The following is an 18,133-nucleotide window of genomic DNA, read 5'->3' as shown; positions in this document are numbered from 1 at the left end:
ACAGGCATAAACTGTTTGGACAAGAAGAAGAGCTAGAGACAGGTCATTTTTTGTCTGTACTTTTGCTTTTTAATTTGCTGTATTAAAAAGTCGTGAATGTCCCACATTTCATTAAGTAATGTAACAGAAGTAATCTAATGAAACCCTTCCCACTGCACAGTAAATTTTCTCTTCTGAATTACTTTTTCATAAATTATTTGCCCCGTATAGTAACAATTTTTAGGAAGTCAAATTTTTGACAACAACAGGAAACAATAAGCATAGTTTTACAAAAGGTTGGTTTTTTCAATTAAGCCACCACATGACAGAAACATCTGTTACTGCTTGTACAAACATACTAGAATCAAGTTAACAAAGAGCTGTATTGAATATCTTGGCCAGCACAGTGCTTGTATTGGGATAAGTATTCTTATCCCAACTTTTCTTAAAACACTACTCTTTTCTTCAGCTGTCTATGCTCTTTGTGGCTTTTCCCCTCAGAAGGTTTTTTTTTTTTTTTTTTTTATGTTCACCTTACTAGTAACTAAACAGCTTCAATATAAATAAGACTAGCAAAATGAAATCACTAATGGACTAATTTGTTTTTCTCTCATCTGCTTCAGAGGCCTTAGACTAGACAAGGTTTTGAGATGAGAACAAAGAATATAGTAAACAGAGTTTTGTTTGTTTTTTTAAGAGAAGTGTTATTGACTGGATACCATTTAACAACCTTCATAAGGCTGTCAAAGCCTAATTCTCTAGTGAAAATTTATTCCACAGGTGGCTTGCCCTATACACGGTCCCTGCAGTTCACATGTCATCTGACAGGTGTGTGACTAAGAGTCTAACTCCAAGAGCTGCTGAAGATAAAGGGGGTGAAAGAAAGGCCGGCACCTTCGATTGACTCCGACTGGTTTGGAAGGAGGATGCTATTTTTTGTTAGCATAGCCTCTGCTGAGAGGAAGCAACAGGTTGTGTATGCACCCAAGTGCATAATCGGGTGAATCAAATCAGGTAAGTTTAAACCACCTTGGACCGTGGTCACTTAAGACCAAAGCTTCTTACCAGGTGTTGAAAACCAGGAGGGCTGCAGACAGCCTGAGAGCCAGAGGTTTTCTGTTCACAGCTATGGAGCGGGAGAGCAGCTGCTTTTTGCATCACTTGCATCACTGTTGTGCCACTGAGTTAAAACAGCAGTTAAATATAGGAATCCAGCCTGGATGTAGCATCTGCTTGATTAACATACAGTGAAAACCATAATAGAAGAAAGCACTAGATCTCCCCACACAACTGGCAGTCAGTAGCTCTTGTGAGCTGCAGACACTGCCACATGTGGCTCCAGCTGTTCTTGAGGGACCTGAGTGACAGCCACTTCAGTTCTCCCATCACCCCAGTAGTACCTTAAAGCCTTTGATAGCTGGAAAAACAGGGAAAGTGTCACGATTTTCTAGCACAAATTTGTATGAAAACTTTAAGCCAAGGACTCAGTCAATATGTCACAGTTTTTATTAATTGAGACACCTGACTACATCACAGTGGTTATTTGTAGTCCAGGTTTAGACATATCATTTGTCTTAACTGAAAGCTTTACAGTTGAACAATTTCAAGTGCTATTTAAAAAGCCTGCTTCCCAGAAGAAACGCTAGATATAATTCCCAAATTATATGCAATATTTTCCACCATTTCCTGAAAACAAATATGGAATAAGAAAAACATTATACAGTAAAATACTTAACAGGGTTCTGTTCAAGGTGACTAAGCATTCATTGCCACGCTCAAGCTGCTAGCAGAGAAAGTGACACATTTTAAATGGTAGTCTGGTTGTTTTTCCTAGTAAGAAGGGAAGCCTCCTGCCATTTTTCCAACTTCTTTACAAGCAAATGCTTCAGCACTACCCTGAGCTCTCCTTCATGGGTTGCTCTGCTCCTGTCCAACTCTCCCACAGAAATCCTCACAATTCTCCTCTGTTTTTGTCCCAATTCCCTTGCTCCATGACACTTCTCTGCTCTTGTGCTAATCTCTTGCTCTTGCACTATGCTTTTCAGCTGCCGGTTTTGCATTTAAGCTTTTCAAAGGTTACCAAATATCTACAGCTCCATGGCCAAAACTTCCCTAAGCACATCCTTTTTTCTCTGCTGCTGCCAAAGGGTGAATCCATCGTTAACAAGCACCTGAGCTGCTCACAAGCCTCATCTGTAGCATGGAAAAATCAATCCCTCACTGTCACATGTAATCATTTTGCATCTCATTAGTGGCATTAGCAGAAAATATAGAGGGATGTTTCCCTAACACTGCTGAAGCCACAAACAATACAAAGCCATTCACTGGTGCAAAACTGTGTGTGTGTATTTCAAGTTAATATGAGCCTATTTCAACGCATCTGTAGTCTACCAGGTCTTTCATGTTAAATCCTGAAATCAAAACAAACCAGTTTCATTAACCAAAGTAAGAAGGCATACATACAGCTTTTTGCACCCGCTTAACTATATTTGCTTGAAAACACATTAATTCTGTAAGCTCGACTGGATTTCCCCTTTCACAGCTGTATTGTTTCATTACCCCCTCCTAGAACACACTGCACTTGCAAACAGTAATATCAGGCTTTACGGATGTAAATGGGAAGTTTTATATAAATAAGCACCTAAACTATTTTTTAATGAGAGGGGAAAATGCTATCAAAACATACAGAAAAGGATATTCAGATGCAGTTGACGTAGGAAAAATGAGAAAACAAAAGATTACTCTAAAAAAACAGCTAAGACTGTGGGTCAGAAAAGCCAGTAAAATCCTTTTCCTCCCCTGTAATTCCTCACCTATGCCCTACTTACATGATTCCTCATAGTGTCTTTCGCCCTCACTCCAAGGTTACAGGGCCCGAGGGGAATAGGAAATATTGATCAATGGTGTCTCAGAGTTTGAAGAGTTCAGCTGGAATTACACATTCTTTGAAGGCTGTTATCTTTTTAGAAGAGCAGGTGCAAGCACCATACCAGTTTTAATTTATTTTCTGCTTTTCTTGACCATGTCTCTTTAATGCAGAAGAGAAAGTTTATTATTCATTATTTTGTACACCTCGATAAGGTTCTCTCACGGCACTGGAGAAAGACTCAATCTCAGAGCACATTCAGTCATCACCCCAAAGGGAAGGCAATGCAGAAAGACCTCAAATACCTCCCTGAATGAGGCAGTTGTAAACCATACTGCATCACTGAAGCATGATGTTGTGTTGCTTGCACATGAAATATTTTCTGAAAAGAGGAACGATAAATTACAGATATAACAGGATATCCCAAACACGCTAAACTTGTATGTACTTCTTCTCACTTTCAATCGTCTAATTAAGGCCAGGTATCCCACCTAAAATCTCATGTCCGTGTGACAGACATGGACAGGGGCTCAAGCTGGGTAGTATCTGTAAGTACCCAGTCACAGCTGGAAAATACAGATTGTAACCCCACGAGACAAGCTCGGGACCTGCAGCACAGCTCTCCCCACTCACCCCTTTCCTGACATGTCCCTTGACACATGCTTAAAACTAAACAGAAAACATTTAACCTGCTGTAGCATTGTTGCTCAAGTGAAAATTTCCAGTTCTGGATGTTTGGAGGCAGGTTCCTTAATTTGTATTCAGACATTTGATTTCCAAAGACACTGAACATATGGAGATCCTCCTGAAGTCAGTGAAGAGTACAGGTATTGAACACCTTTGAAACCAGGCCATTTTTATTTAACTGCTGAAACAGCAAGATAGGACACTATTTTTAATTCCCCATATTCTGAGGAATCTGAGACATCACTTTACACCATTTCCTCTCAATTTTCCACAGTTTTGTCCCATATTCTCATTCCCATGAGCCCAACAGTTTTCTCAGCTCTTGCCCCAACAGCTCACGAGATACCAGAGCTCAGGTAATTTCTGTTTTGTTGTTAGGACTTTCTTCTCTTCCAGCCTTACAGAATTATGTCCATCTGACTTGGGGCATCTATCCATTCAGGTGTCTGCTCTCCCTTTTGGAGTCTGCTTGAGCCTCATCTTTGATGCATGCATTGTCTGACTTTCTTCAATCCAGTTGCCCATTCCCCCTTTCTCCCATTTTTCATTCCCAGCCTAATTTTATTCCCTGATGTCCAGAAAAACAGCAGCAGTTCAAATAAGTAAGACAATGGACATCCAGACAGACGAAGAGATCCTCCCCCTCACCTGTCAAAATGGGCATTATTAGGGCAGAGGAGGGAGTGCAATGCTTTCACACTCTCTAGTCAGAGAGCATACAATCAGAAAACCCTAATATCAGAGAATCTTCCTCTCAGTTTCTTAAGAACCATGCAAAACCACGCTCCCTCCTCAGCCTGCCAGGAAAACACCAACTACAGAGCAAACAAACCCGTGCTATGTGGTGACAAAGACAGTGGATGAACGAAGACACATGCTACGTGTTTTGTCCAACACGCCAGTTGCCCACACCATCCAGTAACCAGTTCCACATTGAGTCCCATCACAGCTGTCTCCTGACCCCCCCAGCCCTCCTGGCCAGCCAACCCCCGGGTTCTTCAGCTGGAATATAGTGCTGGTGTAGGGAGACACCAGTAGAGAAGAAACCCTGATCTTTCAGGCAACTAGGTAGAGGCAGGCTTTGGATTGGTGGAAGAGCAATGAAGATAAAGGATTCTGGAAACGTGCTAAGGGAAACTCTTTTACAAAATTGATGGGCCATTACCTGTTCTCTGTTCCTTGTTAGCGCTGCTCAGAAAGCAAAGGGCACGAACCAGCGGTCAGAGGGGGGACAAAGCCCTACCCCAGGAATGATTAACGCGCAGTCCAGCAGCTCACGAGTAGAAACAACCGCCCTTTTACAGCTTCAGTAGGCTAATATTTTCCAACATGCTTTTGAAACTCAGAAGAAAAAACATGTGATGTGTGGCTTGCTAAGAAGCAAACACGGCACTGACAATTATTCACTGATACACCCATGATACCTCAAATCCTCCATGTGACAATGACCTTACCAATTTTGAAATGAACTATTTAAGCAAGTGTGAGGACTTCTTTTGTTTACAAATAATACTAAATAAATTGTCATGTTTTCAGTACAGCAGGAGAGGAAGACTGTACAGAATACAATGGCTTTTACTCTTAAAAATCACAGTATCAGCTAAAAAAACAATTCTGCCAAAGGGATGGACAGATCCAGTATTTTTATTTTCCTTTAATGCCCATATATATGTATCAAACACAGGAGCTCAGAGTCTACCCATATACACATACATGCATGACCACCAATTTGTGCGAACCTGCTTTTGTTCACAATTTTATGAAGGTGCTCCAGCCTTTCTTAAGGTCAAAGGTATTTTACTGACTGAGTAATTGAAAACTAGGGATGCCGCCTTTCAAAACACAAAAATCACCGCATAGCTGAAGTCCACAAAACAACGAAGCCTTTGCTTATCACAGAACTGTTACAGAAAGAAACTTCAGAGGTCAAGAGAACAGTGTAACGTATGGAGAGAGTGATTACAGCCTCCCAGAAGATGTTTCTGCCTGAGGTGAGTTACCAGACACATCCTCAGATTAAACTTTCATCAGCAGATCTCTGTATTTCATCAATCTTTCATTATGGCATAACTTAGAAAATCATCTGTTCAGGTGTCATTAGAAAACCTTTTCATCTTCCAAAGCAAAATCTACCCAAATATATTACTACAAGCAAAACAGAGATAAAAAAGAGGGCTTGCAGATCGTTATGGGGTTAAAATAGCTCAAATTGAGAAAAACATACATTTCTACAATTTTTTAAAATTTAAATCCACCTTACACAACAAATCCAGTATATTTTATTATATAGGCTCTTGGATTAGAAGATGTTACTCATTTCAGGAAGACAGTAGAAGAAGCTTCTGCCTTTTATGATCAAGAGGGAGAACACTGTTTTGTTTTGAAACTCTGACATGTACTTCACTGACATACTTCATAACTAGTTCTTTTTCTTAATAGAGACATGAGTTTCTGCAGAAGTCTCAACAGAACTGGAGTTAAGCTTTGTTCCCCCCGATAGAGCATGAAACTGGGTAGGAAGGAAATCAAAGACTATTTCGTCTGCCTTGCACCCAGCTTTTGGTAAATGTTGTGGGATACCACAGCAGATCCATAGGTTGGAGAAGTCAGAATAACCTGTACGCGCACAACCTTTCCCACCATATCCTGTCCTACTGAAGGGGCTTGTATTATTCTAGGAGACTTTGCTATTGCTTCCTACCCCCAGATATGTTTCACCAAAAGCTTATGACATTCCTGGCACTATATGATAGCAAAAATGCACATTTCTCTTAAATATCCCCTTTCAACATTCACGTTTCTATGACCAGCTCTGTCTTTAGGAGAAGTAGGTATCCAGCCTGGAGAAATGTTACTTATTATATTATTTTATAAATGATATAATAGGATTGTTTTCCAAAAAAATAGGTAAATATTTTGAAAAAAAAAAGAACTATCAGTGCTTAAAAAAAAATTAATGAAAAGCAAAGCTGGCTTTCTTTATTGAGTAAAGTTGCATCACAATCAGATGCCTCTAAAGATGCTCTATTTCCCCACCAAAGCAAGCTACTACAAAATCTGACTTGAAGGGAAATGTGCCATGCACTCATTTTCCGAGGCAAGCAAAGCACTGTAATGGTTTATTCATAAGAAGTTAAAACCTTTTTACTTCCCACCATTTCAAACCAGATTTGCCCTTTTAGATCTCTCAAAAATCCACACCCATGGAAGTGAAAAATGGTAAAAAAAAAATAAATAAATTAGAAAGATGGAATTGGGTCACAGAAACACTTACGAACTTTCCTTTTGGAAATTTAGCCAAAGATAATCAGAAACTGTTTTGTTTTGTTAGGGGAGGAATTAAATAACTTTCACAAAATCGTTCACTGATAACTATTTTTCAGGTCCAAAATGACATTTCCCACCAAAAGTCTGAGACAAAAAGCCCCACAAATCTACGATTGTAAGTATCTCAATAATCGAACAAAGAGACAAAAAGCAGCAGTTTGTTAGCATGATTCAATCCTTACCACCCATGGCTGAGGATGGGTACTGCCCCAAGATCCTGGAATTAGTCAATGTGAAGCGAAATGTTTCTGACAGATCCAAAAGCTCAACAGGACAGGAAGACAGCTTGCTGTCCCGCTCTAAATCAGTCACCTTCACAACCCTGTCCCCACAGCACTGTTACATGGACATGAAGGATGCTACCAAGAGACACTGGTCAGGAAAGAACTAAGGAGCGAGGGGCCCCAGGGCGCTCCTGGCTGCTCCCTAGGGCAGAGGGGAACACCAGCTCGCAGGCAGGCAGGTTTCAGGGACAAACCCAGTTTTCTGCAACACCCTTCGGAATTTTCTTGCACCAAGATCTTTAAGTAATAGTGATGGCTTAAAATAATAGTTTTTCCCTCAATTTTTTTTTTCCTCGATCAAATTAAACATCTCCAGAAAGTGAAGACACATGCATCCAAGTCAGTGTATGTGCCATGTGTTTAACTTAGTCCAGCAGAAAGACATGCTTTCACACAGCCAGGAAGAACATACTACAGGACATACCTGAAAAAACAGTTTTATATTAAAAAGTACTATATATATCTAAACCAAAATAATGTTGTGTGTGCAATTTTATACACCTGGCCGAATTCACCTGAAAGGTTTGCTCAATAGAGGTGTATCAAAAGCAGCATATAAGTGACAAACTATGAAAAGCATCTATTTTTAAAAGTAACACCAGCAAGAAAAAGAAGAATTTGCCATCCTCTCATAGCCCCTGGGACACGATTATTCAATCACACAAAAAGGTTTGATAGCTAATGTGCTCCGGCTGTGTGTGTACTCTGTATCAGCAGACAGAAACGGCACCAAGCTGAGAGGGATAAGGAGAGCAAAGACTCACCGGCCATTGTCACGACCCACTCCCCAGACTCTGATGCTCACAATGGGCTGCGAATGAAGAACTGTGCGGTCCATGGGGTCAATCAGGTTCAGCATGTCATTCTCCAGTATAAGGTACATGTCTTTGCCCTGCAACTCCAGACAAAGCACAGTTACACAGTACATCCCTCACTCAAACTGACTGGAATCAAGGTTTTATGCCTGTGCTGTTCTGACTTGAATCCTCTTAATTAACTCAAAGGTTCAATTAATTCCAAGAGCAATTGAAAACAAGTTCACTCACTTCTGGTGTGAAAAAGATCTAAGAGACCATAGGTTGAAACGATCCCAATCACAAAAAGCTTTGATGTCTGTTAAACACAACTGTTTGACCCATTCAACCCAAAGCTACTGAGTTACTCATCAAATTATGTATTTATTCTTTCTTCAGTAAATTCTTTTACATATATGAGAACTCAAGAACTGTCTTAATAGTAAAAGCTTACATCACAACCTCTACTTTTAAGGAGGAGTTTCTTCCAGCAAACAATGTGCTTTGTTTCCACAAACTTTAACCAATGGGTCATGGAACAGACAGCAATTTGTACATGTCAAAGGATTTATAGGATACTCTTTGAAGTAAGATTAATTAAAGGGGAAAGCCTAGCGTTAAGAAATGAATGTGAATTCTGCCGGTGACTGCAGAATCCTGGAGCCAGGATTTTTCCCTGATTATTCTGGCATGTAAGAACAAGGAGAGTGCTTTTTTTCCCTTAGAGGAAACAAATTTAGAGACAATTTTCCTTTTGATGCTAATTCACAAATGCTAATCTTCCTCCTATGGCTAGCATTTGCAAAAGGTCTGCTGCCTTTTCTACCACATCTACTAGCCCTCTTCTCAGAGGCTGTACAGCTACTCTGCAGACCAGGGGATCCCATGGAAATGATCCTGGATATATTGTTGAGAGGTAAGACAAGCTCCTGCTGATAAGAAGAAGAAGAAGGAGGTGGAAGCTGTCAGCTAAATATAGAGTAATTTGTTTCCTCTCTATTGTGCCAGAATCTATAAATGAACAGAAAGAATGGAAAGGGTCTGACTTTCTACTGACAAATGTTTCAAAAATGACCTTTTTTCTTCACCTCAGTGACATAGAAACCCTCTTCTCACTTGGTTACTATGTCTCAAGTCTTAATGACATCTAATTTTGTGTCTAGGTAAGACACACATTCATGCCACTCTGGGAGGACCTGCTTCTAGAGCTTCCAGGCGATGCAGCAAGGGGCAGAACTGCCAACCACCTCTCCCACCCCCAAATCTCCTACCAGGGACTCAAAGGAGACCTGTGACACAGAGCTGGCAGTGCAAGTGCTGAGAGGGGTGTGGGAAGGGAAGGGGACGCAGGTTGGTATATGTGATGTCAACACAAGAACATTTTGCCTGATGGAAAAATTACAGTTGTGGCGGAGATGCAAGGCTGGATATACAGGCTGAACATATTGGTTACTCCTAGAGAAGCAGAAACAGCTTGTGGTACGCAGAAAAAGAAATATACAAAAAAACCCACAGAACTCAGGATGGCACCAGGCAGACCAGGACAATGAAGGAAACCAAACAGAAAACAGTCATCACAAAGAAAAAGGGCAAGAAATTCACTTGGAGGTCAGAGCAGTAAAGAGACTGATTATGTGAAGAATGTTCCAAGTGTCACAAGACTGCTTTTTGGACTCATTTTGTATTTATATACTTATTCCAGAAAGAAATCATTACAAGAAGGTAAAACCTGTTCATCATGCAAAATAGACTGGGATTAAGGTAATAAAACTGCATCCAAATTAGCTGGAGAAGATTGGAGAATGGGCAGATAAGCAACATAAGTCACAGGAAATTATCCTTGCAGTGCTCAAGGGATAGCTTGGCCACAGCCAGAAGCAATATATTTTACTAAGTTTTGTTGGCTTATTATACAAAAGCTATTTTAGATATGAAAACACTGCGTAGGGCAAGAAGAAATTACTTAGACAGACTGGAAGCTTGACTATAGACCTCACTGTCTCTGACTGTTGAAGAGGTGCAGAGATCTGGTGGCCCAAGCTGTCACTGGAAGAGCCACACAGGGAAAATTAACAAAGGAAAGACAGGCTGAATCCCAGCGTTGTTTCAGGGAAACATTATATACTGTGGTACATAGGTCAAGAGCAAAAATGTATCTTTTCCATGTAAGTGATTTTGCAATGTATAGGAATATAATGCAAGGGAAAGTAGCAACACAGATCACTTGTGTTTTTTTTCTTATTAGATTTTATAGAACCGTAGAAGTTAGAAATTTACAGGGAATTCCTTTACGAGGAGAGTGGAGGGCATGAAATCCCGCCTTAAAAGTCAGTGACAAAGCTTCTGCAGGGTCAGGATTTTACCCAGAGTGCCTGCGTTTTCTGTGTTTTGTTTTGGATTTTAATAACGAAAACTTATGGGATGGTCCTACTCCCAATTTCACTTCCATTACATTCTAGCTAAAATAAATCTTTAGGCAATTTTAAACCCTCTATCTGCAGTCATCAGTTCCAGCTTCGTCATAGATTTCTGCTGTATGTGCTCCATCTGATATGTCAGTGACCAGTGCACTTTTTCAGATTCCTCTCTAAAACATCCCTCTTCCAATCAGTCTTAAAGCACCACACTGCCAGCAGAAAAATGTGGTTGCAATGATTTCTGTTAAAAATCAAGACGACAATTTACTTCAGGGGCCACCTATTCAATCACAGTGTCTCTATTGTTTTGTCAGGATGATTTTTTTTAAAATGTTTTAATGAATAGCATTTTTAATTAAAACTTCCATTCAAGAGGACCAAAACTTTTCACCAGTTCGGCTTGAAAACCTGCAAGGGTTTTCAACAAACAATGAGATTGACAGAGAGAAATATGGAAAAATGTGAACATGAACTCTTAAACCAAAAAATAGCACATGATTTCCAAGTACACAATATATTTCAAGTTGATCAAAGTTCTGCCATCTGAAAAATGGACAGAAGTACACATATGTAAAGGGAGTGGGGGCTTTTCCCTCCTGGGGTCAGCAGTCAGTCCAAAGTCCATGACTGCCACATCTTTCACTGCTTGCCAAGCTCTAACTAAATAAAACTGTTCCCAGAACTAAGAGAGACCAAAGTGATATTTTTCATTTATATGTACAATATATTTTTCTTATATTAAAAAAATCTTCTGAAATTACTTCAAAGAGATAGGGCACTCCCTGTTCCAAAGCATCACTCTCAAACCTCTGGTCAGGAGAAAGACTTCCACTGATTTCAACAGTTTGTCCCAACACTGTTGCACAGGTGTGTATCAGTATAGATGTAAACACAAATATGACGTCTTTGTGGCACCTGCTGTCCTGAAAGGTTTGGAACAAGACTGTCAACACTTTCCTTGAACCCTTTTGTATTTTCTAGCAGTACCAACTGGCACACGGAAGTCCCAAACACACAGCATGGACATATTTGCCTACAGAGAAGTTCTTTCAAGATGTTTTACGATACAAGAGGGATGTTCCAATAGCAGAAGTTCACCCCATTCTTACCTCTCCCCAAATGCCAACAGTGTCTCTGATGTCGTTTTTACAGTAAGAGAGTTGCCTGATGCAATTGTTCACAGCAACGCTACTTTTTCCAGGAGCGAGATCTTCTTCTGCCATTTCTACCCAGCCCAGAGATCGCACAGCAAAGCACTAAAAAGAAAACAGAAAATATCCGAACATGTATCAGAGCGTACAACACGTTGCTGTATCCAGTTATGGAAATCTTGTCACACAACAGAAACTAGTCAGTTAAGGTTAAAGATCCCTGGCTAGGAGGAGAACAAAGTCAAGGCCTTGTACATGAGCTTTTGATCAAAGAAAAATAAACTAAAATATAATTTGAGAATGGCTAAATGAAAACATTTGAAGGAACAAAGAGCAATATGTGACTTGCCAGGAAAGGTAGCTGTGAAGATAACAGTAATGCTTTACATTAAAATACTTTTATTAATATAGAGGAGGAAACAAGGGAGCAGTAAATAGTAGGATACACAAACACGGAGAAATAAAGGAAAAAGCACAAATACACGTACAGTAGAACTGAAATTTTAGCTAGTATCTAGAGCTCTAATTGAAAAGAAAGAAAATACTATGGGATTATATCTACTTTGAGATTTATACTCATGGTATCTCACTGCCTGGCTTCTCACCAGAATTTTTTTTTTTGTGGATTACAGCAATCATTTCCTTAGTAAGTTTAACTAAGGTAGCAAACAATAACGAATTCAAAGCACTAACAAAAATACAAGCTATCATAAGAGAAAAGCAGGCTTTTTTCTAGAAGAAATTAAAAATGACATTTAAAATTAAACAATCTAATTATATAGTTTTTTAGCAGAAGGATGTTTAGCCAACCAGAGCACTCAGTTGGTAGAACAAGCCAAGGCGACATTTCTTTGCATATATGGTGCTTTTTGCAAACAAAACGAAACGGGATAAATTAAACTACACCATCTCCACCCTACATTTACTAGAGTAAGGAATAAAAAAGTTTAACTCTTAAGAAAACACTGCACATTTGCTCTCAGGCTTTGCAGTGAAATACAGTCCACGAACTACGTCAATGGGAGTTTGCCTCTGAGACCAAGATTTCCTCTGGAGAACTTTATGGGCAAATCTCACCCTCCAATGGCAATGCAGTGCCTGCCATGGCTGCACGACACAAGTACTACGGTACCCCCTTAATAGGCACAACAAACATTTATGATGGGCCCTAAATGTTCATTAATACCAGCTCCTTAACAACCCCATGCCTAATTCATGCTGTCATTTAGGTATTTAATATGGCAATAGCCACTGCCGCTGGACACTATCCCATCTCTGAGCTGCACTTTCCTGCCATAATACGAAGAAACACTTTGCCTGAGTCAGTGATGAACTACTGCACCAGCACTGACAAGCTGCACTCACTTCTTACACTCAAATTCTCTTTGCTAACCATGATGCTTCCTACAGAGGTCCAGGATTCAGCAGGCACAAGTTCCAGAAGTAGAAGTGAGAAAATTTACAATTAATAACTGAAAATCTGCCATCATATAACATCCATTCTTTCATCTCGAGCCTCTCCTTGCCAAGATTGACCAAGTATCCATGTCAGGTAGTACCCAGTACTTGGTCCCCTGCTTGCTTCAGTGTTATTCTTATGTTTCTTCTGAAATGTTAAGCTGTCCTGGGGAATTCACTTGCAATTGTTTCAGTCAATACAGGTCCTTGTTAGGTAGTCATCACAATTTTAACCTCACAAAGACCAAGGCTCATTGTCCACCACTGCCACCTTATGCCACAGAACTTGCTTTGCTGCCAGCACATCCCACAGGTCCTTGGAGAGCAGGCAATGGTCCCGGGATCTGCTCCAAGGACGGTGGCGCTGGTGACCGCTGGCAGCCCTGCTGTGCCCAGCCGGACCCTGCCCTCACAGGAGCCGCAACAGCAGGTCCACCCTGGGGTTACCAACTGACCCCTCTCCTTGAGATGCAGTAAACAGATCAGCCTCAGAGTTCAAGCGCAGACACTGAATATTCATTTGCTGCCTTCTAAAAACGGCTGTGAAGTCAGTGAGTAGATCAAGCTCACGCACCATCACTGGTATGCCATTGGGAACCACTGTCCTCAAAAAAATACCCCAAGACACCAAGGTATTTTAAATATGCATAATATATCAACTTTGCCAAACTAAGAGAGGAATTAAATTCACCAGTGGGTAAAAACATTAACGAGTTTCTCCTTCCTTCCCTTTAAGACTTCTCCTTCATCCTTCTTTGAGCATGCACAGTGCACTCATCCAGCCAAGCAGCACACCCAGCCCAAGAGCACGCCTCTTGGACCACTGGTACCTACTCCAACCAGCCAATAATGGGATATCTTATCTAAGGCATCAGAAGGCAAATACTCTCTGCAAATCGTGTGATACCCTTTAGTGAGTGTGGAGAAAAAATTAAAAACTCTCCTGCCTCCAGATTTTTTTTTTTTTTCCTTGTCTTTGCAAACAAAGAAACCAAAATGCAAATTCTCCTATGCTGCTGCTTCCTCACCCAGCACTGCTGGAAACCTACAGAAGTGCTGACTTTCTGATTTTAAAGGAAGGAGAAGGTGAAAGAGGAAACAGAGGAGGGGTCACCACTCAGGGGTGCTCTTCACTTCAGGGCTACGTGAGATACTAAAATATCCATTTTCAAGCAATTATTAAGGTCATCTAATTTCAAGACCGCAGAATTTCTTTTTGTACATCAGATGCTCATGAATCTTGCTGAAAGTGCTGCAATGCCCACTGGGGTATTAATTATTTATCTTTGCAAGCTTTTAAACTACAGATTTTTCCTGTGCCAGAAGAAAGGTTTTTTTATACAAGCATTTCAATATTAAAGTGCATAACAGAATACTGGCAGAGAGATACATCTTCTAAACCATCTTAAGAGAGCTGAAAAACTAAATACATACAATGGACATATTGTTTCCTCATTCCTCTTCATATCTCAACTGCATCTGCAATTTATCAGCTGCTTTCTGAACACAAAGGTAAATATAGCCCTTGCACTGAACAGAGTATACCTTAAGAAGGCAAAACACTGCTGAAAGACAATCAGTTCAAGTTGACAGAAGGTAAATCTCTAATTAGTAAAGGTGGTGAACTGGTTTGTTTTTTTTTTCCCCTGGCCATTTTTTTTATGTTTAAAATTCTCCAGTGGTGGCATCCATTGCATTTCTTTCCCTTGCCAGTCCACTGTCATGACACTGGAATGAGGTGAATGGGACACTCTTGTCCATCCCACGTATTCCCCTCTGTGGAAGGACTTGGCTTCCTTCCCCGCCTCCATTCCCGCTTGGTGATTTCAAGCCAGGTAGAGGTGAGAAACCCTGTTGCCTTCTGGCACCTGTCAAGTTTTTGCTTGCATGGTACACAAGAAGCCTTTACCATAACCCATATTAAATGCTTCAAAACAGCTTCACCAAAACAAACTGATTTCCCAAAGACTCACTGCAAACAAAAAGAACTCTCAATGAAGCCCAGAAAGACTCAACACCCCACTCACAAGGCACCGCACTGACCTGCGGATACGCACACAAGAAACATCCTTTTGTTTCAAATACATGTAAAGACCAAAAACCTTCTGCTTCTTGGTTAACTGAAGTGATGGCAGACCGTGCAGATTTCAGCACCAGAAAATACAAGGACTCAGAGTAACACGTGATACCCACCACAGTTCATCATCATTGGTAAAAGCGAAGTACAGACACAGACCCCCGCGGGGTGGGAGCACAGGGCAGTGTGAGCACACGCACCTTGCCTGGCTCCCTCTCTCTGCATATTGCCAGCAACCGCCTACTTAATTTTTTATTGTTGATGGGTTTTCCTCCTCTTAATTATTTGACTCAGAGTTTCTCTTTAAAACAAAAGAGCACAAAACCCAGCAAAAACAAACCACCTAGTGTCTCCAGTTAGGTATGACCTAATTCTTAAATCTAGGCTAGCTGAGTTAGCCTTGACAGCAGAATTGCTCAGTTCTCTAGCACGAATGCAGCATCATGGTTCCCCGGCTCCCACCAACAATACTTACCCAAGAGACAATGTGCTTCCTTTGGCCTGACAGAGCTTTGCTAACGCACCCTATTTTCTCCTGGAACCAACATCCAGAGTCAAAACAAGCCCAGCTGAAACCCAGAATGCAGCTCTCCTTGCCCAAGAGTCTATGAGCTCAGCAAATAGGCATTCCCAGTAACATCATTCGGTTAAATACCTCTACTTGAGATTCACAGATAATTACCGGCAAATCAACTATTGGCCCATCATAATTCCAAACCAACTTTTGGGTAACAGTAATCTATCTAGTTTCTTTTTCCTGTTGGAGAATAAACAAATAAGCCCTGTATCATGTCATACATTACTATTAACTTCAACAATAAGATCTTACAGTTTTCTGTGCCTGGTCAGGCCCTCTGCTTTACCTTCAAATGAAAACTCTAGAAAGAGTGATTTAAATAACCACATGTGATTAAGATAAGTGAAATCGGATTCTCTTATCTGCTTGTCAGACTCTTTCCAAGACCTGGCAAATAAAAACAGGTTTGAGGAAAAACAAGAAAGATGATAAATACAGCAGAATGAAAGCGATCGAGGGACTGGATACTGGATTTAGATCTCTGCTGTTTGGGATTGGGAAGATCAAAGATAATACCACAAACACTGCATGCCTGAGAGAAGTGAAGGAAAAAATGTCATTTAAACCATGGTATGTCAATAATCTTGTATTTTCATCTCGACTGGAGACTTCACATTTCCTGCTAGGCTACACAAGACATTGTGCAAAGAAACTACACAGGGAAATAGGCCACCTTATCACACACTGCCCCATGAAAAGACAGGTGAACAAAATGAGAACACAGGTGTCACTGCTCAGTTTTACAGTGCTAGGGAACATATATTTGCATGGCTGCATATTCTATTAATGCTCCAGGGTTAATGTTCTGTAGCCAAAGAACCAAACTCGTAAATGCTGTAATCCAAACTCTGTAGAAATCTGTAACCCCCCCTCGCAGTGCAGTTCTGATTTGAAACACGGCCCAAAGGCCGTTTGAAGGGATGAATGATTCTGCTCTTTGGCATTGCAGAACCTTTGCCACAGGTGAAGCAGTTTTTCCACAAGGAACTCCAGAAGGAGCTTTGACAGGCATGCAGAACTGTGCCAAAACTCTGCATGTAACCAAATGCCACACTCTAGCTGTTGCCTCATGTAGTGCTAAGAATGTACCTTAAAAAAAAAAAAGGAAACCAAAGCAAATACAAGCCCCCGCTAGACAGAGGACAAGAGATCAATTACACATGAGTGATGGCACAGTACTACTGGAAACTGGATGGACCATAAGGGCATAGCTAGAAAAGATGCCATTACAGGGAGCAAACGGATTAGAACATCAGCAAACTGACGTACATTACAAAACCACAGAATGATCGTTTTTCAGATCACCTGGCTGTTGGCAGCCACCACGAACATCTACATTACAGTATTTTCGTCTTGATGATTTAAATCTGTGCTACTAATTTCTCCTCTACTTCAGAGCCTACAGTACTTTTTGAGAAGTTTCCCTTTGTTTCCCTTTATGTTTTCCCTTTTTAAAGGTTATATCTGCCTGCAGACATATGTAAATCATTACAGTATTTAATAAGGCCTTTTATCACAGACCACTGAGCAGGTTTGTGCCTGAGACACAGCATGTAAATCATATAATTAACTGCTTCTTGTGCAGCCAACACAATCTTTAAAATTCCACTTAGATTTTCTTTAACATATTTTAAAAAAACAAACTATCGTATTATTTCATGCTTTGGAAGATCAAGTATTATAAAATATAGCTACTCCATTCCAAGAAAGAGGTATGTTCCAGTATATTTGCCTGCTACACATCAAGAAAGCTTGCATTGATTCCAAATGAATATATTGGAGATGATCAAAGGTAAACTGAGTAACAAAAGAATAAAGAGATCTGATGTAATTAATGAACCAGGAAACACGTTCATTTAATTTACGTGAATAGACTGCAATGCATCCGTTTTCTCGGAGAAATACTGACAGTTGTCACGTAAAGATTCTTAATTACAAAAAATTCAAAATGCAGAATCAAAAACATACTAATAAGATTTTTTTCAACGTTTCCAGCTTTCTGTTGCAGCTCATGTTGTATTATTTGAATTGCTGAAAATATGCATGCAATACAAAAATAAGCACACAGATATTCAGATCACAACAGAATTCAGAAACCCACTAATAATTGCTTTTTCAAGCAGATCATTATAAACTAACCTTCTGCGGAATAAAATATGAGGGCTTTACAAATACTGTAAAATAACCACTAGAGCAGGTCAAGATGGAACTTCCTGCTCTCACAGTCCCTTTACTCATTCTCCAAGACACTACGGTCTCATTTTTTCCAGACTCGCAGACTCCAATGTGCATGATGACAAAAGTCCCTCTCTTGTTTTGAGTTTAATGCTTCTGTCTCAGTGGCTCCTGCTGGCTCACAGCCAGAGGTCAACTCTGCTCTCTCAAGGCAAGAAAATGCTGCAGAACAATTGTGCTGGTTCAAGATTTTTTTAATCCCAATTTCTTATCCAATACTGTATTTCTGAATCAAGTAAAAAAATTGAGAGACAGTTGAGCATAAATGGAATGGACACTAT

General features: G+C 40.3%; 1 protein-coding gene across 4 annotated transcripts in view; it reads right to left on the bottom strand.

Annotated features, from left to right (window-relative positions):
- Positions 1-18,133, bottom strand: part of APBB2 (amyloid beta precursor protein binding family B member 2) — a 177,668-nt gene that overhangs the window by 32,781 nt on the left and 126,754 nt on the right. For all 4 annotated transcript variants that reach the window (XM_082051092.1, XM_082051098.1, XM_082051093.1 and 1 more), the window contains 2 exons: positions 11,464-11,610; positions 7,908-8,035 (listed from right to left, as the gene is read on the bottom strand). In XM_082051092.1, coding sequence (XP_081907218.1) covers positions 7,908-8,035; positions 11,464-11,610 — 275 coding nt within the window. The remainder of the gene's footprint in view (positions 1-7,907; positions 8,036-11,463; positions 11,611-18,133) is intronic.

The sequence above is a fragment of the Streptopelia decaocto genome (genome assembly GCF_964273445.1).
Source record: "Streptopelia decaocto genome assembly, chromosome: 4".
Classification (NCBI taxonomy): Eukaryota; Metazoa; Chordata; class Aves; order Columbiformes; family Columbidae; genus Streptopelia; species Streptopelia decaocto.
This window is presented reverse-complemented; position numbering and strand designations above follow the sequence as displayed.